Source organism: Sebastes umbrosus, chromosome 5, assembly GCF_015220745.1.
Source record: "Sebastes umbrosus isolate fSebUmb1 chromosome 5, fSebUmb1.pri, whole genome shotgun sequence".
NCBI classification, from domain to species: domain Eukaryota; kingdom Metazoa; phylum Chordata; class Actinopteri; order Perciformes; family Sebastidae; genus Sebastes; species Sebastes umbrosus.
In genome coordinates, this window is record NC_051273.1 from 13,454,739 (window position 1) to 13,476,282 (window position 21,544).

At 39.0% G+C, this 21,544-nt stretch overlaps 1 protein-coding gene across 1 annotated transcript; it reads right to left on the reverse strand.

The window, feature by feature from the left end:
• Positions 1–1,385: 1,385 nt before the first annotated feature.
• On the reverse strand, positions 1,386–17,274 carry vtg3 (vitellogenin 3, phosvitinless). The gene is made up of 28 exons (XM_037769187.1): positions 17,157–17,274; positions 16,656–16,676; positions 16,396–16,547; positions 14,884–15,135; positions 14,641–14,802; positions 14,393–14,541; positions 14,140–14,290; positions 13,403–13,560; positions 12,169–12,334; positions 11,951–12,076; positions 10,516–10,734; positions 9,839–10,056; positions 9,644–9,741; positions 9,445–9,569; positions 9,262–9,363; positions 8,205–8,324; positions 7,915–8,104; positions 7,707–7,794; positions 7,395–7,580; positions 6,294–6,432; positions 6,018–6,180; positions 4,799–4,908; positions 4,621–4,707; positions 4,088–4,294; positions 2,477–2,622; positions 2,139–2,277; positions 1,928–2,043; positions 1,386–1,726 (listed from the first exon to the last, which is right to left on the reverse strand). Exons 1-27 carry the CDS (start codon positions 17,194–17,196, stop codon positions 1,936–1,938), a joined length of 3,822 nt encoding a protein of 1,273 aa, XP_037625115.1. The 5' UTR covers positions 17,197–17,274; the 3' UTR covers positions 1,386–1,726; positions 1,928–1,935.
• Positions 17,275–21,544: the final 4,270 nt, after the last annotated feature.

Consider the following 21,544-nt stretch of genomic DNA (forward strand, 5'->3'; position numbering starts at 1 on the left):
TCAAAACATGGCAAACTGCAGCCCAACAGACAACAACAGCTGTCAGTGTGTCAGTGTGCTGACTTGACTATGATTTGCCCAAAACTGCATGTGATTATCATAAAATGGGCATGTCTGTAAAGGGGAGACTCGTGGGTACCCATAGAACCCATTTTCATTCACATATCTTGAGGTCAGAGGTCAAGGGACCACTTTGAAAATGTCGATGCCAGTTTTTCCTCACCAAAACTACAAGCTAGTATGGTTGGCACCAATGGATTCCTTAGGTTTTGTAGTTTCATATGATTCCAGTATCTTAGCTTTAAAATATCTTTAAGACTGAGCCCGCTACAACCTAAAAGTCCCAAGTTCCAATAATGCGATGATTGGATTATTAAATGTGTTGGTTAAAAAGAAATGCTATTCATCCATTGATCCCAATTAAGACTATAAAAGCCCTTTGACTATATTGCGCGGCTTATATAGGCCTACGGCTCTTCGATGCTTTTCGAATTTCTTGTAAACGCCCGTACTGACGTCCTGGAATTTCACGTTTACTTTGTTTAAGGTTATTTAACAATACAGTAAGTTCTTCTTCTTCTTACAGACTTTTTGAGTATTTGCACACAGCACAACACCTTATATAGTGTTTAGGGGGCGTTACCTGTAAGGGATAATCCACAGCAGGCAAGTCATTGTTGTGAAATAAACCCTGACTAGTCTTGCATCGTCCTGAAGGGGTTTATTTCACAACAATGACCAGCTCGCTGTACATTATCTCGCTTATTACACTTACTTAAGAAATCAATAATTTGACACAAAAACGGTCCGCCAGAGTCCAGCATCAGAACTGCGCTTATAGCAACAGTCTGTAATACATAGCAACGGTCTGTAATACATAGCAGCGGTCTGCTATAAAGAAATAACAGACCATAGATTGCTGTGATTGACCAATCACAACCAAGTATTCAACAAAGCTGTGTAAATAATGCTAATAATAAAGCATCGGCTAAACGCATTCAATTTATGATCAAGTGGGATTCGTCATTCAGCACACCTGGGTAAGAGGAGCAGATTTGGATGGTTTAGTGCATTTGGAGTTGACTTCTCTTATTTGTTTCTCTTAACAGAAAATTATTAAGAGAAAATATGAGAGAAGTTTAAGATAATGTTGCTGCATGAGGCCCATTGTGTGATATTTATCAATGAGCTCAGATTACACCTCACTAAGTGTAATACCAATCAGTTAGTTCTAAATTATATATCATGAAAATGTCTCCAGCTGCTTTTTAATCTTTCTTAGTGCATTAATAAGCAGAAAGTGAATTTGTTGGAGAGTAAAATGAAATGTAGTTATGGCTTCTCTGTGTTGTCATCATGGTGGTATACAGAGATTTAACACAACATTTGGATGAACAAAGAATTTATATCGACAGAACCAGAGCAAAAGAACAAATCTTGCTGAAACAGGTTTTGGTGAATCCATTATCATGAAGATACAATGTTTTTGGGGGCATAAGCATGAATTTACACAATATTCCATCAGAAGAGGTTGTTCAAATATTAACACACTTCATAATGAATAAATCAGGACCTTTACGGGTCATTTCCAAACTAGTGACATCTGACGGATTGCTGATGCATCTTTTATGATCCTCACTTTTCATCACGGTGGTGGGATTTTTGGTTGCGGCGTTATCACTGTGAAAAGAGGCATCTGGCTCCCATCTGGGCTTTGTTGCTCTCTCTGCAGCACAAAACATATTTTAAAAAGCAATCAAAAATGGCACAGCTCTTTGCTTGGTTTTTTCTTGCACATCTGCTTTGCATAGAAATCTGTCAACACAATCCCGCTGCCCCACACACACACACACAATATTCAAAAAGACAGGAAAAATTAATATGAACATCCAATTAAGCTTAATCAAACTGGATTTATGTAGCTCACATGTTTTTTTATGCGCGTCCAAAGCTGTATATTGTTGCGTTTGTGATGTTGTGTTGAAACTCCTGAAAACTGACAGGCGGCAGTGGAGCTGGGATATCCCGGTGGTAGATTGTATACTAATGACGGGACAGAAGAAATGACACATCCATGTAAACACTGCAGTCAGTACAAGTGTTGCATAAAAATGTAGGTAGTGAGTTTCCTCCAATACCTCTGGGAATTTAATCTTCACATCGACGCTGTCTGCTGAGGCGGCAATAACTGATGCAGAAATCTCCTGCTTGGCATTTCTCTCATGTTGCTGGTAGAAGCCGAGGAGGAAAGCCATGCCTGGGATGTAGCTTTTAATTCTGGGAGAGGTAAAAAAAAAAAAAAAAAAAAAAACTTTAACAACACATGCCAGACAGTAGGTGTCATAATTGTAAACACAGAAAATGTTCCCACCATGCTCCGTGAATCATCTTTCATCTTCTTTTTCAGCTCACTCTCCTCACATTTTATATTCCTTGATTAAAAAAAAAACTTCACCTTTACTCCACTGAGGCTCACCTTGTGCCCAGTTCCGCCATGTACTCTGGGATCCTGGTCCATTGCATTTTGGCCTTGAGCGTTGGCTTGGAGCCAGGCAGACGTAAAGTCGCAAATTTCATTGTCATTTCGTAGGACTGACATTCGGCTCCCCATTTAAGTTGTGCCTAAACCAAACACAAGAGATCAATCATGAAGGGAGACTCTACAAAGAAAAAACTTGGCTTTAGCCTCGGTGTGTAATAGAATGAAATACCTTAAACTGACTGAGAAGAATGAGACTTTTAAAGCTGAAGCCAGTAACTTTGAGCAAATACGATTAAAAAATTTTTTTTTATAAAACTATCCCTATATCCTGACAGTAGTAAATGAGACAGGTAATCTGTGAAAAGAATTATGTTCCTCTGTGTCCTCCTGTGCTCCTAATGGCATTTGCTATTTGCTACACTAAAATAGGTTTCTGAAAAGATTTGAGGCAAGAAATAGGCATTACAGTAACAGAATATTGATTCATAATTGATCAGCGCTGCCTAGTTTGGCCGCTTGATTGTTCACAAGTGAGTTCAAAAGAGAGAAATCTTGCAGATGCCATTAGTAGCACTAGGAAAACACAGAGGATCGTGATTTTTCTTTCTCTACTGTCAGGATATATATATATATATATATATATATATATAAGAATAACTTTTCTATCATATTTGCTCAAAGTTCCTGACTGCAGCTTTAATGTACAAATTTGACATACGGTGCATTTATAGACAGTGTATTTAGACAGATTTATAGGGCTAAATATACAGTCTGCAGATGCTATATTTGCTTACAATGCTGCCATGATAATGATATTGTGGATATAAAGATTTTATAACACTAGTCATAAATTTGTCAGCATAAATGTACCCACATGCCAGGCAGTTAAGAGAAACTTTCACAAACATAGAGTAAAGAGTTTCGCACATTATACATGTGAGATGTGATGACTTTTGTGAAAGAGTGTATTTGTCTATTTTGAGAATGGATGGATGTAATATGCGTAGTTGGTCAGGCTGTTCTCATACACCGTTCGTAGCTATACCTATGAAAAGTAATGCACGGTAATTCCAATATATATCCCATAAAAATGATTTCGGATGGAATCCACTTAATCGTGAACCAGGAAGAATAAAGAGCAACAAACGCCACGTAGGGAGGAGGAACCACGATCTTTTCCTAAACCTAACCAAGTACTTTTTGTCACAAAACGTCCATACTTAAGTTACGCCAATTCCAATGTTATTTTAACCCAAACCACAGTTTACCACAGTAACCAGGTTTCCTGTGAAGATGGAAGTTTATTTTGAAAATTGGAGCAGAAATTGACATGGGCGTTTGTAGGAAAACACACAAAAAATAAGGAATAACTTTTCGTAAGATATCATACAAACCGTCGTATGAGGATACGTTAAGTTGGTTAATGTTTTTTGAATGTTTTTTTAAAGGATAAACAATCATTTATGATTGTTGATTTTAGTTTTCTCAGATAAATGGTGATAATAGCATAAAGCTAACAACACTTTTATTCTTTCAATTTCTGAGATTTTATACACTCAGATAGAATTTAAAAAATAAGCATCCTATGTGTTGTTTTATATCTACCTTTGTGTCGGCGTGGGCGTTCACAGTGGTGTCGATGCACATCTTCCAGTTGGTGTCTTCCCCAACCTGAGACACAATCAGCTGGACGTTCTTAAGGTTTGCCTCAGGCGTGTAGTAAAAGACTGCATCGTAACCCTCGGGCTTCTCGTTGCCACTCGTGGCGAAGGCTTTGATATTGAACACAACTTCAGGTATTGAGTTGGGGACCTATTGAATGAGATAGAAGGCAGTCCAGTAGGCTGTAATGGGTTTGTGTGCATCATGTCCAATATGTGCAGAGTATTGATCATCTTATTTCATTTGTGGACCCAAGCAATGTTTGCAGTTGAGTTTGAGTGTTTATATGCACACAAATAGCTGCACTCTGAACATGGAGCACTTTTTTTTTCCCCTGATGATGGGATCATGAATCATTAGCACAGCTGAAACATTTAACATGATGAGTCTGCTCTGTAAACCTGCTCCAAACTGCATATTTTTGTTTCCAGTGAAACAAATTTTGGGTCACTCTCTGTGGAGCATGTTTAGCATACTTCCATTACGTGGTCCTGATGGCTCTGATTGGATCCTCTGGCGCTGGAGGCTGAATCAGAGGACAGACGCACTCGCTGGGTGGCCTCCTGTAAACAAAATTAGGCAACAGGAGAATTTGAACGGATAAAACACCAGAGCAGGTGCACAGATAATAACATTGCAAGGGTAGCCAAATACCTTGGAAAGCCTCCTCAGAGTCTCAAGCAGTTGGCCGTCGCTGCCTGGATGTCTGGTCAGGCCGGCATTAACCTCAAAGTGGATTTTGTCAACAGCTTTGATTGCCTGGGCTGATAAAAATGCACACACTACATTAGCAAAGAGTTAAAATGTACACAGGCTGACACAATAACATGAAAACCAGGACAATCTAATGTAAACCAATCTCTGCCTTACAAATTATTTTACCTCGATAATTATGCAAAACCCCCAAAAAATGTTACTGAAAAAAACAATTAAAGAGTAATTCAGACATCTTGTTTTCACTGACCATCAGTGGTTGAACTTGCTGTAGTGATGTAGAAGTGTACTCCAGGGTGTGTCAGTACACAGTGACATCACTCTTGGGTGTGGTTACAGGTTAACGTATCCTCATACAATGGTTCATATGATACGGTTCTTTTTAGGGGTGGGAATCACCAGAGGCCCAACAATACGATATTATCACGATACTTAAGTCACGATACAATCTTTTTGCGATTTTGAACATTTTGCGAGATGCTGAGCATTGCGATAAGATATATTGGGATTAATTACCTTTTTTCAACCGCAAATTATTCAGTTTGTCAACATCTGTTTTATCCAATAAGATACAGTTTTCACTCTGTTCATCTCAGAGTTTTCATTCACATATCTTGAGGTCAGAGGTCAAGGGACCCCTTTTAAAATGGCCATGTCAGCTTTTCCTCGCCAAAAGTTAGCGTATGATATGATTACATTATCAGTATCTTCACTCAAGCTTTAAGACTGAAAGACAGAATACCGTCAGGTTAATTTAAGAGATTAATACTCTATATAATGAAAGTTTGTTACTTGACGTCTATGTGTTGATACAATATTGCCACGCAAAATATCGCAGTACTATGCTGTATCAATTTCCCCCCACCACTATTAACTTATGAAAAGTTTTTGTTCATTTTTTGTGCATTTTCCTATGAATGTCCAGCATCACGTGTCAATTTCCAATTGTTACATGCATACAGTCTTTTTAAAATGAACTTCCATCTTCACAGGAAACAACTTGGTTATGTTTAGCCAACAAAACTACTTAGTTAGGTTTAGAAAAAGGTTGTGGTTTGGGTTGAAATAACAATGGAAGCTCTTTATACTTCCTGGTTCATGATTGGATTAAATAAAAACTATACTGTATGGTGCAACGTGTTGGACCTGTTGTACATACCTGGTGCTACTTTGACTGCCATGTGGGTGTATCCCAGAAAATAGTACAAGGGGTATTCCTCATGATAATACTCTCTTCTCAACTCAGACTCCACGCACATACCAGCTCCATAAATGTTACTCTCAGCACACATTTTGTTACTTGTGTGCCAGGTGTTTGGTGTCAGCATCTGTTGGATTGGATGGAAATCACAAAGATATCATCTATTAGCTTTAAGTTCTGGAAATCTTGATTAGTTCAACTCTGACAGTAATATCCTAAAGGTGTTGACTGTACCTCATCTGACTCAGGCTTCACAACTGTGGGGCCCATGTGGACGACTTCATGATTGGCGTCAATACCGTTGGGCATTATTGGAGTCATTTTAGCCAAAGCTGGCTCCTCAATGTTCCTGGAGACTGCGTACACGTTGGAGCTGTTGGTTGGAAAGGAAAATAGGAACTCTTAGACTTGCTACATTGGCTGCATTGTGGATATCATATAAAACTTAAAGCACAATTGTATAACATATCCATTATATGTTCTAGGCGGATAATTTGAGTTTGATTCGACGATCGAAGATTCGATCAGTGGGCAACCTCTGGGTCTGAAAAAGTGAAGCCAATGCGGAAGTGCCTTAAACTTGCATTCTTTCCAATAGCCAGCAGGGGGCGACTCCTCTGGTTGCAAAAACAAGTCAGATTATATAGAAGTCTATGAGAAAATGACCCTACTTCTCACTTGATTTCAGTAAACATTGTAAACATGAGTTTATGGTCTCAATCACTAGGTTCAAGTCTTCAAGTCAGTAAATTATGGTCCCATTAGGAGTCAAATAGACCATAAAGCAGGGTATGCTTTAGAGCGTTACAGGTCTCTACAACGGCTTTGTCCAGTCTGGGAGTTGTAAATGTTTTCGTTGTATAACTTTAACCCTTTCACACTGTGTTTTCAGTTCATGAAAGTGAATTGAAACATTTTGGTCGCCTAAAAATGTCTTCATCGTTGAGTTGTACTTAACTCCACTCTCGTGTGTCACTTCTGGTTGCAAAAAAACAAGATGGCGACGGCCAAAATGCCGAACTCGAGGCTTCAAAACGGCAGTCCACAAACTAATGGGTGACATCACGGTGACTACGTCTATGGATTTGATTCATTCATGTTTTCAGGCTGCTGAATTGCAGTATGTAACGTAACTAGAAGTAGAAGCAACTGGTCTCGATGTGGTGCTCTACTTCAATAACGTAAAAGAATGCCAACGTTTTGTTAACATAGCAAGGAGGAACTATAATGTTATAATTGACGCACAAGAAATGAGTTTTGAAATTTGTGAATTAATTCAAAATCGTGATTCTTATGTGAACCCATTTTTTCTTTTCCCATAGTCCTTAAACACACCTGACTGAAAGGAGCTCAAACTCTTTTTTGCACGCAGGGAAGTCGAGTTCAAACTTCTTTTCTGCGACATTGATCTTGGTCGCAAACTTCCACGGGATAGCGATAGGTGTTTTGCTCTTAAACTCGGTCCCGCACTGGAACAGCTCCGTGTTGATCCCGTAGAAAACCCAGAAATCCTTCGTGTAACTAAAAAAGAAGAAGTTAATTCAGTAGCTGTAACTCCACAGAATGAATATAAACAGAATACAAAGGCAATTTGTTTTACTTCCTATGGTAACTGGTTAACATGATGGAAGTACGTTCTTTATTTACCCAATAAAACCATCAGATTCCATTGAAATTTCAGAAGTCAACAGTTGTCCAAGATGTTGAGTCAGTGGTGGTTTTACTGCAGCTTTGGCTACATAAGAAAAAAATGACTTTAATGAAGGTTTTGATCAAATCAAATAAATGTTTTAGTCATTAATCAATATTAATTTGATGTGTAAGGCGTTGTATGCTGCAGGATTTGACTCCTCACCATTTACAGTGATCCCATTGACGCTTTGATAGTATTTGCTTATCTCCAGTGGGAGACCCAGGATGGTGGCTTGGAAGTAGCGAACCTCAAAGATTAAAAACGGCTTGGTCCGATGCCACGACACTCCCCTTTGTAGATTCTCAATGGCAGCCCACAAAGCACTCTCGTTCCCTGCAGAGGGACTGACAGCCTGCAAGTAGGAGCACAGGAGAGCAGCATGTAACAGGCTTTGTACACACATGACTGAACTAGCTTAGACATAAATGATTGTTATTCAGCTATTCTCTCACCCTGATGAGTTTCTCAATGGTTTCTTTGTTCATATCAGCAAAGAACCACTCTTGTCCAGAGACGCGTGTATAAGCAGATAGGATGGGCTTATCGTCGGGCATAATTTCCCAGTTTTGAAGCTGAAAATGACACGGCACAAATGTCACCGAAACACATCAAAGTACAGTTATGATGCAGGCTTAAAGGATAACTTTGGTATTTTTCAACCTGGACCATATTTTCCCATGTTTTTATGTCTAACTGACTAACAGGGACAACGATATCTGAAATCGGTCCAGTATTTAGGGAGAGCGCTGTAGACGGCAGCTGCTCACAGGCTTCAATATGGTGCTACTGGGGCAAGCTGGCACCGTCATTTACGTCCACTAAAAGTGCTTGTTTTTGCCACAACAGGCCCCCCTGATTGTTGCTACAAGTGTCTGACATTATGGAAAGAGTCTCGCTCAAGAAGAAGTGTCATTCTGAAATCTGGTGAGGTGATGTGTTGTCGGAAGACAACGGTGGAATACATCCATGGTGGAACCATGAGTGCCATCCAGGCAGAGTTTGTTATGTTGGAGCAAAGACAGTGTAGCTTAGTGTTATCTAAATGATTTTCAATGTCATGGCGGAATATTTAGATGATTTTGACAATGTGGATGAGGTCTTTGAATTCGATCGCCCCCTCCCCTTATTTAATTGAGTATACACAGATAATCTGATTTCACAACAAGACTTCTCCTTGGACACAATAACAAACAGACTGGATCAAGCGAAAGGTAAGAAAAACGTATTATTTCTCTGTAGAGTCCTTTTCATAATGTTGTCAGACACTTACACTAACAATCTGAGCCTGTCAGTGACACAAACAAGCACTTTTAGTGGACATAACATTACATTGACGCTGCTCACTTGCCCTCGCAGCTCGTTTCGCGGCTGCCGGTTACAGCGTTATCCCTCAATACTGGACCAATATCAGAAATTGTTGTCCCCATTTGTCACTTAGACACAAAAACATGAGAAAATAGGGTTGAAAAATACCAAAGTTACCCTTTAAAGTCTCCGTTATATACTCACCACACCAAGAATAGCCTGAAAGTCACCGAAACTAAGATCTCCTTTAAAACTAGGGATGCCGTTACCAAACAGCTCCTTAAGCCCTTCAGCACGGATGCCCAACTGCATCACAAAAAGAAAAGCTGATCATTATCCAACACTTTATCTTTGATAAAAGCTTCAATATATCATGCTGTACTGTACCTCCATTAGCTGCAGAATTCTACCAATGAAATAGAATTTTCCTTTCATCATGATTTCAGTGGGGAAGATGCTTGTTGCACTCCTCAGCATGAAGACTTCTGCGGCTGTACCAATTAGGAAATCGTCTGTGTCGATGGGGAAAAGCAAATAGTCATGTAACGCTTTTCAGAGAAATCCAAGAAAATGTATTTGAGCTTACCATTAAACCAGTCCATGTGTATGGCTTTGCTGTAGTGATAGCTGAGACGACCGAATTTAGGGGCCAGGATTTTCACGGCTACGTTGCAGGCAGTTGAGCTGTTGTACAGAACACAGAGATGAAAGTTGAAAGCTTGGAAATGATATGGCATAAACAATAACACCCAACTGGTTATAACTGTATTGTTTTACTCACAGAAAGTGGTTGTTTGGAGTACTGGATCTGGCAAGGCTTTTCAAGTAGGAGTATGCAAAACTAATAATGTGGAGGTCCCTTTCCTCCTGTAGATGCACAGTCACTATGGACACCAGAGCCATTGAGGGTTTGGTGTCAAACAGGATCATGAAAGCCAGCATGCGTATCTCAGTGGGAAGGTCCTTCTGCAGGAACAGACTCATTGTGATGTCTTGGACCTGAAAACACAAGTATCATAATGATTTCTGTTCTGTTCCAACACAGTCTCCATTATTTTCTGAGCCGACAATGAACTTTAAAAAGGCAGATTACTGTAAATGTTGTAGATATGAATACGGGAAAGATTATGCACCTCCACAATATAAAGATAATGTGACAATAGCATGAATCAGACTTGCCATTTCCACATGATTGCTGAAAACTATTCTCACCTGCCACAATGAAGAAAATTAAACACGCTTTCCAGGATTAGAATAGTCCACTGTTTTGTGTAAATGCATTGTTAATCTGAATTTGACCTTATCAGAAAATTACATTTTCGACTTGACTATGGAGCACAGAGCATGCAATTACCATAAACATGATTTAGGTCTATGTAAAAAACCTAGCATTTAGCTGCGATAAATGAGCATCTAAAAAGTCTTCTTTTATTCCTGCATGTTATATTTTATAGTTACACTTTGAGGGTCTCTGGCAGCTATGAGTCTCATAGACTGCACGGCAGCACTCAGCACACGAGGCGGCAGATCCACAGGGTTGGCAGCGACTCCAGGGAGGAAGCGCATGATGGTTTTAATGCTGCCTGGATGACCTGCGTTCCCCAGAGCTTTCAGAGCGATGACCATGTCTGCCTCTTTGCCACTCCCCAGACTCTCCACAGCCATGTCCAGCAGTGGCTAGTACAGATGTTAAACAAATATGAAGTCAGTTGTTACAAATACTTACTGACTACATTATGACTTTATATACAGAGACTGTTGTCAGGCTGTTAAATAGGTGTTATTAGTCGCTATAAGCAACATAGATGTGGTCAATAGGGGCCTACTACACCCAATAGTAGGTTTTATCATCTATTTACATGGTAGATCACAGAAAGAAGGTATTAAAGAACACAACAGCGACCTCTATCGACCGTAGTTATTATGATAGGAGCAAAAACGAAAGTTAAGGGCTGTAGTAGAGACAGGGTGAAATTCGACACAGAGTGGAGGTTGGGGTTGATGCAAAATACAGGGTTTCCACCCAGGAGGCTGGGGCTTGCATCCCAAGTGAAACCAACAACGTGTAGTTGTCTTTGTGTTCACAAGCGTTAAGTATCACTTTAATTTTAAGACAAAACACAATGTTTGTCCCTAAACTTAACTACAGTAAGTGGTTTTGTTGCCTAAACCTAAAGACGTTATAGTTTTGTTGATTAAACCTAATTACACTTTTTCTGTGGCCTAAACCTAAAGAGCTTGTAGTTTTGTTGCCTAAACCTAAAGAGGTTGTAGTTTTATTGCCTAAACCTAAGGGAGTTGTAGTTTTGTTGCTTAAACCTAATTATGTTTTTGTTGCCTAAACCTAAAGAAGTTGTAGTTTTGTTGCTTAAAACTAATTAAGTTTTTTGTTGCCTAAACCTAAAGAAGTTGTAGTTTTGTTGCTTAAACCTAATTAAGTTTTTCTGTTGCCCTAACCTAAAGAGCTTGTAGTTTTGTTGCCAAAACCTAAAGGGGTTGTAGTTTTGTTGCCTAAATGTAAGGATATTGTAGTTTTGTTGCCTAAACCTAAGGAAGTTGTAGTTTTGTTGCCTAAACCTAACTACGTTTTCCTGTTGTCTAAACCTAAAGAAGTTCTTTTGTTGCCTAAACCTAAAGAGGTTGTAGTTTTGTTGCCTAAACCTAAAGAAGTATTTTTGTTATTGTTCAAATAATGTTTCATTCAGTTAAACAGCATGTTAGAACGTGTTGCTTTTGAGTTTTGCTTTTACTTTTATAACGTAGTAGGTGTGGAAGGCCCCTACTGACCCACATGTATAGTGCTTATAATGACCGATAACACCTATTTAATGGCCTGATAACAGTCGAATCGGGTGCTGCATTCGGAACGAGATTTATTCCTCTGTTTGATTACCTGAACAGCCGCTACAGGACAAGGTGTATAATAGGCACAGTGCTTGTACACCAGAGAGCCGTAGGAAAGCACCACAGTATGCCACAGATAGATATTGGATTTACAAAAGGGCATGGTCAGGAACATCTGTGAAAAAGAGACATGTACATTTTAAAATGATATCATTGGTATCATTCTTCTATATGTAAACAATGTCTCCGTCTGTACTATTCACTCACTTTAGCCATCTCAACCAGATCAGGAATAGCCTGGAGATGGTTCATCGCCATCAAAAGGGTTTGGAAACCTTCAGTCACAGACACGTCTCCAGCCTGGAACCTGACCTCCAGGAACTTCAGGATTCTGGCGTCGTTGACCTCAACAATCATGTCCAAAAACCAACGTCTAATAATAAGCGAAGGGGTGAGAAAATGAATGAATCAGACAATACTTAAGATAAAAAATATCCTTCAAATAGATAAAGAGAGAAAAATGAAAAGATGAAAGTGTGAAGGACAAGTTCAGATGTCACGTTTAATTGCACTCTTACAGGATGAAATACAAGGTGTCAGTGACTGCCTTTAATCTTAACGAGCGAGGAAAGCGCTCTTTCAGTCGTCACCTTTCTGTGATCACGCCTCACATGATAATAAATCATTCATCGGCGGTAATGTGGCAGACTAAATCCCTCCTGAATTAAGTGGGAGGATGCTCTTCAATTAGCTATTCAGTTGAGTGGATCAGTATCAGATTTGAGAGATGGCCTTGGAGTATTTTGTTCCTGTAATAATATAATGAAAAGATGGTTAAAGGTTATCTATGAAGGGATTTCACTATCAAACCTCACTGCTCACTTTTACTGGGTCCAAAGACATGCTGATGAAATCATTTGGAATTAATACCTTTCTAGGTAAAGTCAAGTTTAAGCTACTAAAATATTTTAATGCACCATCCAACTATCACAGCATGACCTTGTGCTGAATACTTCCTTCTCTCCGTCCTCCTACTTCCTTCGACTTCACAAAGATGTAATCTGGCCAGCTTTACATTTCTCTCAAAGCATTAATAGTCAAATATGAATGTAATTCGTAGGCGACCTGATCTCATGGGATGGCACATGAATAACAACATTACAAGGACATTCCGCGTGTCATGAGGACACTTTTTAGGCTTTTGGTGTCATTTGTACGCCACACAACAAAACTAACGTCAGCATTTAGGTTTAGGCAACGAAACCACTTAGTTAGGTTTAGGAAAAACATCATGGTTGGGCTTAAAATAAGTACGTAAGGAAAATACATACTGAAACAACTAGGGGTGGGAAAGAAATTGATTCACCTATGTATCGCAATTTTTGTTTTTTTACGATTTAGAAATTTAGAATTTTTAAAACGCCTGTTCAGTCCCTGTTTTCTTCTTTATTACTCACCACTGGCCAACCAATAACTTTGACTTTGACCAATAATTACTCACCTTTGGTCTTCATTTCCTTCAAATTGCATCCACATAACTTCTAATCCTTCATAGGGCATCGCTCGCAGGAGTTGATACAGCTTTATAGTGTCCTCAGATGTTGCACTGTCAATCTGGTAACGATTGACCTTAGCCAGATGCTTGATCAACTCAATAGCCTGTAAAGAGGAGCAGATAAAGTGTATGTCACTCTAGAGTCAGGTCCTCGATGCACTAATTATTACATTTCTTTCTTCTTTTCTCTTATTATTTTCATTATTATTATCAACCACACAAGATATGTGTATTAACAGATGAAACCGTTGCGCAACATGAGACTAATATCCTACAATCTAGCGTTAAATATTACAATTACACAGAAAGTTCGGACTTTCTACAACACGTTGCGTTTGCTGTCAAAACTAAGAGCCAATCAGCTCTTTGATCAGGCGACAGCCAGGCGTTTCCCATCATGCCCTGGGTCTTGCTGTCGGTGGAGACCAACTGCAGCACCTGGCTTTAAAAACCGCGTCTGTCTCGAACTCGTGAGGTTATCGTTGCTCACGTGTGCATGCATCGTGACCTACTTGTCGACGTGGTTCTTCAACATCCCTTATAAAGTTTTTCGGTGCCAAACCACCTCATCTGCCCTTTATATGGGGTGGCAGCGCTACTATATTTTACAGTGCTTCCTGCTCCTTTCTGGAAAGATTTTATAAACCTTTGAATTATATGCAGCAGCAGTATATCCTCATTACCTTTGGTATTGGGTCTTCCAGGTTCTGCATCATAATGGGGACATTAGTTTCTGTATTGACAAACTTGTAAACAAGGTCGCCCTTGCTCTCCATTGGCCCGAACATGACGGCTCTCTCTGTGTCGTTCACGCCGAGCAGCACCATTTCCTTCCTGCACAGGAGAGGTTGTTTAAAGCAGATGATTTGTATGGCAGGCAAGCATTGTGGATGGAGCGGGCGTACAGTAACGTGCAGATATCTTTCCTTGTCTTACGTGGCTTGCATCATGAAACTGCCGCCCTTCACGTTGAAGGGGCTGAAGTGCTGTTGCTCCAGGCCATGAGCCCTGGTGATGACACCTCCCTCTGCAGTTGGCTTGACTGTGTACACATATCTCACTGTGGAAATCACAGACTCCCCTCTCTAGATTGGAACACACACACACATACACAAAAAAAATAGCAATGACTTTGATCCGTTTCATTTATAGTAGTAGAATCAGATGCAGTGAGATGAACAGACCTGTTTGGAGACTTGGTCCAGCACAGCGGTGGCCATTCCCCTGTAGAGTGCTGCTTTCTCCTTGCAGGTATTGACATCCACAACCTGAGTGATGGTCATGTCCTTTGTTTCCGCGTTTTCTTCTGTAGCATAGCTGCTCTGACACTTGCCTTGGATGCCAGCCTACAGACAAAATCAAACATTTTTTAATTGCCTTATTACTGATGCTGATAGAATAGTTTATATGTCAACAGAGTGACTTACCTCTTCCAGCTCATAGATCCTCTGTGTGGTCTTCACAGTGACTTGGAACAAACCCAGTATTCCTCTCACAATGTTGACAATGGTGTCAGAAATCTCAGCGGAGGCTCGGATGTTACTGACGTGTCCGCTGACGTAGTCAAACATGAAGGGTTTGACGAGGTCGGAAGCGATACGCTGGGTGAGCTTTGGGGAGGCGGCGAAGTGGTTTCTCCCCGGGAAGCCGTTGAACTCCTCGAAGGCCAATTCTGAAACCTTTGAACCAGAGAAGGAAATAAGCATTTTTATTGCTCATGTGCCACATTCACAAATATTTGTAGAGTCAACTAGGGCTGTCACAATATCAGATTTTCATTACACAATTATTGTGGCCAAAAGAATTCACAATAACGATATTATCACAATATCTATAGAAAATTTTGGGGAAAAAAATATATAATATATAAATTATAGAAATATAATTCTATCAGTCAAATTCATCTTTCTTTTTGTTTCATGTGCATTTCGTCTCTTTTTTGGCAAATTAATTACGCTCAAAATACAAGTGTAGGGAGTTGAAGAGAGAGTCTGTAACCCTAACTGTATATATATAAAATGATTTAAGAGCCCCTGGATTATTTCCACGATATTATCATATGTGTATTATTAACATTATATCACTATTTCATTTTTAAATATCATGGTTATTGTATGACAGCCCTAGAATCAACATGAAAACTCTCTAATTCTTTACATCAGATGAAACACAGGTGACATTAGTAACCCAACAGAAGTGAACAAGAACTGGTTGGCGTCTGTACTATTTTACTGGATTGTTAAAGCTCACTTAACTATAATTCCAAAAGAGTTTGAACGCAGCGTCTGTTTATGACTGAAAGATGACAAAGAGGTACTGGAAGGTACATAATAGATGCACAAACAGTCATCTGTTGGTATGCAAACATTATTAACTGAACTGATTTTCAGCACTTTCATAAAGAATCGAAAAAATATTCGACATACGATAAACTCTACATTATTTATACTCCATCAAAAAGTTATTTTTGGGGATTAGAAGTTGTACAACCTTCCAGATGTTTATTAAATTAGACTCCAAAGATTTTATGACAGCCTACCTGAATAAATGATGCACTGCCAATTAGGGATGCAAAACTGAACCATAAAAAACAACCCGAGCCGTGGACTTGTTGAAATGTTGCACCTCTATTAAATACAGGCAATTACTGTCAATCAATCTATTTATATATATTAATACATTGGAAATGTTTATGTTTTTATTCTCTCTAATGTGCAAAACAAACCGAACTGAAGCGTGACCCAAAAAACGCAATAAAAACTGAACCGTGGGCTTGTTGAACCGTTGCATCACTACTGCCAATTACTTTACTTGATTTATGAATCAGACATGAATTGAATTAATTACCAACCCATCATTGTTAATGCTGCTCTACTCAGTTACAGATTTAAAAAACATATTCTGAGAGAGTTTGTGTGACCGTGTATCGCCGCTCTTACCTGAAGAATGAATGTTTGCTCGGATGCACCGATGATCTTGATCTTGCACGTGATTTTTGCAGCAGACTCAGCGATGTTCGATATGCCGAGTCCAAAATTCACCACTCCGTCATATTTATACTCGTAGGTCATCTTCGGGTTCAGGCTGAGCTCTGGAATATGTTTCCAAAATGAAATGTCATTTCACTTCTTCTTCTTCTTCTTCATGGAAAGTTTTTTAAAAAGATTTTTGCTTGTGTGTTGATGGATAAAATACTCACCATAATGGACGGTTTGACATGCTAAAAGAATAAAAATCAAACATAGCATTAGAACCTTTGTGAATGTATCAGCTCATTTTTGATTTGATTTGATTTATTTATGACTCTAATCCAGAGGACAACGTGTTAAAGTGAGAACACGTATTTCCAACTTGATCCCAAGATGTTAATAGACAGACATAAGACATATCACAAAAAATATAACAGTAGAATCGTAAAAAAATCAGTGTAAACTAAATGTGAATACGCCTAAACGCAACAAAACAGATCAAAAATAAAAATTCACCGTACTCCATAAATGATACCAGTCTCACCTCTAAAAGACTGACATATTTTTTTTTCTAGATATTCATTTTAGAAGTTATATTCCTCAATGAATGGTGGAATAAATTACAAATGCATTAAAGGATTAGGAGTCATTTGCAAAAGCTCTGAAGTTAAAGAATTATTGCGATATCCTTCTACAAGTAAATGAATATGATTGAATCAATGAAGACTTACAGGCCAGGGCCACAAGGCAGCAGAGGAGGAGCCCTCGCATGTTGAAACTGAGGAGTAGGAGCTGATGTTTTTTCCGATTTGTCCTTTATATATATAGCAGCGTGGGTTTGGATTGGGGAAGCTGGCTGTATTGAGAGTTTGTGATCAGGACAGAGGTCCGCTTTAGAAGTAAACACATGCTGTCCACGGTGGAGACATGTTGACCTGTGACATTGTCAGAGTGACACCAGTAGAATATGTGAACTTTGTTTTATGTCTATTTGTTTAGGGACGAAGTATGAAACATAAACCACACACCACAGCATTTATAGTCTATTTGTCTCAACAACTGAAAAATAAATGAGCAGTTGTGATAGCTCTATAAAATATAAAACTTTTTGATGCAAATACAATTTTAAAATAAAAGGTAGAAATTTCTGATGTGCTTTTTTCTCACATAAACACAGAACCAGTGGTGGAAGAAGTATTCCGATCCTTTACTTAACCCTCCTATTATCTTTGGGGTCAATTTGACCCCATTAAATGTTTAACGTCTCTAAATAAATGATTGACATAATTTTTTTATGCTTCATATTTAATGACTTTTCCTAAATTAATGGGGACAACTGGGTAAACATAAAATTTAAATTATGATATGTTTTCAATGTCCTGTATACATGCTGTACGCATCGGTGTTCTTTGGGGTCAATTTGACCCCAGGCTGTTTTAGCTGTATAAAACATATAAGAAATATCAACATTTTACACACATTTGTTTTGGATGATATTGAGGTCACTATAACATGCAACTTTATAATCTTCAAAAAGCTATAGGGCCCTGGGCGCCTGGGTTAGCTCAGTTGGTAGAGCGGGCGTCCATGTATTAAGGCTTGGTCCTGACCGCGGTGGCCTGGGTTCGAATCCGGCCTGTGGCCCTTTACGCATCCACTCTCTCTCTCTCCCCCCTTTCAAGACTCTATCCACTGTCCTGTCATAAAAATGGAAAAATGACCCCAAAAAAATAACTTTAAAAAAAAAAAAGCTATAGGGCCCTAACCTAACATAACCATAACTGTAGTAGTGCGAGAACCACTGATAGTTCACACGACATGGGGGAGGGGAAACATCATTCTCGTGAGAACTTTGATATTTCCCCATGCTTTGGGGGCAGCAAAATATGGTTCCCGTGAGAATATTGATTTTATTTAAAGGGCTATTTAGGTAGTCAACAAACAAACATAAAGTACCTGACACATAAACTTGGGTAACAATTTTAATTATAATCATTTTCTGGAGGTTTAAATTGCTGGGGTCAAATTGACCCCAAGGATAAAAGATGTTAGTAAATTTGAAGGTAACAGGAGGGTTAAAGGTGCAGTGTGTAATATCTGGTGGCGTTTAGCGGTGAGGTTTCAGATTGCAACCAACTGATACTTCTCACGTGTGCCAAGCGTGTATAGGAGAACTACTGATGAACTAGTGAAAATCACATGCAGTTTTGGGGCAAGTCATAGTCAAGTCAGCACACTGACACGCTGACAGCTGTTGTTGCCTGTTGGGCTGGAGTTATGATTTGAGCATATTTGTTATGCTAAATGCAGTACCTGTGAGGGTTTCTGGACAATAGTTGTCATTGTTTTGTGTTGTTATTTGATTTCCGATTTTAAATGTTTTAGGCGAACGTTTTACCGGCGTCCGCTAGTCGCTTTCAGTCCAAAATGGCAGAAGCGTATAGCTTTGCTGCTGGGCGCTGATGCTGCAATGGAACAAAAAACTGACTTTCACTTCTTGGCAATATAGGTTGTTTGGTTACATTCCACCTCTGCACAGAAAAAAACAAATTTTCAATCAGTCAGAAAATGAAGTAAAAAAGAGTTTCACAGCTGAATGAAGGGATAAACCCGGTGGGATCCATGTCTATTCCCTCAGTGAAACGCAGCCGCGTGCAGTGAAGGCAGAGCACATGCAGGCTGCTTTACTCTTTTACTTGTTGAATATCTGGAGCAACTCCTGGTCTTAAAGTGTTTACACTGTCCCCTGGCATCACAAAGCTCTCCTCCCGGATACAACAAAGTCAAACAGTGTGGTGAATCGCTGCTCTTCATGACAAATTTACTATCTTCTGCAGCCTAAAGCGCTCCACAAACAGCTCCTGTTGATATGTGCAGTTTGAGGGTGATGACACCGAGCAGCAATCAGCCAAAACGGTCTATTATTGTCGTATTTTGGTTGTTATGTTCAGGTTGCACAACACAGGAGTCCCTTTGGCATCATACATCTTTGATTCGCAAACTTCACCTCACCTTACCATCTGCTTTTCCTGTTTTTCATTTCATCATCAGCCAGTAGAGGTCTCCAACATCACATCACAAAAGGAAAAAAGCATTAAAAACACCTTTGAAGATCAGTTGGGTTCAGTCATGTCATGATCTGAGTTCCAGTTGCACTTTGTCAGCCAAACATAGTAGTTATTTCTAGTAAATCATGTATTTCTCTCCACTATTTTAAAATACTCAGAAGGAAACTTTTTTCTGAAGTACCACTACGATAAGTCTAGCAGGGCTATTTACAGACTCAGTAGTCTGTTCTAGTTGTAAATCTGATTGTGTTTAAGTCAAGGAATTCAAAGCTAGTACTGCACTAAACTTAACGCTAAACTGAGAACAAAATAGAGAGAAAAACAGTGAATGTGTCTTTGTCTGTGTAAAGTACAACAACAACAGAGATGTAAACCTACAGTATCTGCAAGAATACCATCAAATTACTGCCCAGAATTTGCAATAAGTCATGATAACATGCAGACATGGGACTTATTAGTGCACAAGAAAACATAGACAAACCAATTTAGAGAAAGAAAAAGAGACTGATAACATATATATTATTGATTATTGTAGGATATCAGTGCCTTGTTTCCATTCATTCATTCATTCATTCATTCAAGAAATGTAAAGACAACTATTATAAAATTCCCAACCTTTTTCCTTCAGGGACCCCTTTTCTATCATTGAGTAAACTGACGACCGCTGACTGACTTATTTTATGGATATTTTATATTATATTCGATGCATGACAATAACAGTTCAGATAAACTGAATAATTAACCCAAACAGTGAACGCAATAACTGCAGGAAATTTGTGTAAAACGAGCAATTCGAATGAATTTTGAGCAGATCATTTCCTGTGAATATTGCATCAGAGATGAGTTTTCCTGCTATTTTTATGAACTTTTAATACAATTCTATTTCTGTATTATGTATTTTTAACAATCCCACATACTTTATAGGTTTATTGAGTTATTTTTTGACATATTCAGTGTTTTCTTCTCCCTGAGGCTTGGCCATTGTTCTATTAGCTCTTTGGTTGTTTTAGCGGTGTACTTTTCTAATGCAGGATGAGACTGTTTAGCAGAGAGGGAAGGCTCAGTGAATATAACTTGTGTTCAGGTCTTCAGTGTACCCTTAACCTGTTTATATCATAAATAATAATCCAAACTTTAAAAAAAACAATTTAAATAGTTTTCTTCACAGACATTAATGAAAGGCTGAGATAGAGGCCAACTGTATATATTTTCAAAAAAGTTGTCTCATACCTCTTAAACTCAAGAAGGCCTCGCAACCCCCTGGGACACTTTGCCGACCCCTAGTGTGGGACAGTACCCCCAGGTTGGAAACCAGTGCATTAATGAATAATCCATTAACACACTATTTCCTGTACTGCGTTGATCTCATCTCTGATATGTTTGTTAATTCCAGTATGACCAGTTAAAGATTGTGGACTGGATCCGTAGACTAGACTGGGGGATGGTTTAAGTTCACATAAAAAAAATCATTGGTTGTTGTACTGTAGTTTTGCTCAGATTCATTATTTAGGACTCCAACAATTTATGAATAGAAAGCAACAATATAAGCACATTTGCTGTAGATGGGAAGACATTTATGATGTCATTATAATACCCTGCAGCCCAGGAGACAGCTTGGTGAGAACTGTTGCGGCAATAAGGCAAGAACACTTAGCGGGAAATAAAGATTCAACCACAATGTTTATTTATGTACAGCTCAGTATCACATGGCCTTAAAGGGCTATATCACAGATTATATGGACCAACATGCTATAAACATTAAAAGAAGAGGAGCGTCTGTTTAATCATGCAGACAAATAAAATAATCAGAAAGTGTTGCCAGCTTTGAGTTTGGGTGTCAAATGTGGAAAGACTGTTCCTCATTATGTCCAGTAGATGGAGCCATCGGTCTACCTAACTGTCATCATCATGTAAGAGAGAAACGGTCCTCACAGCGATCCATATTTAATATACTGTACACTTAGTTGTGTTCATAAAAGGGAGGCTGAAGAATGCATTAAACAGGACCATTGATTTGTTTGCATAAAAGAAGTGAGCAGCAGAGATGTGTG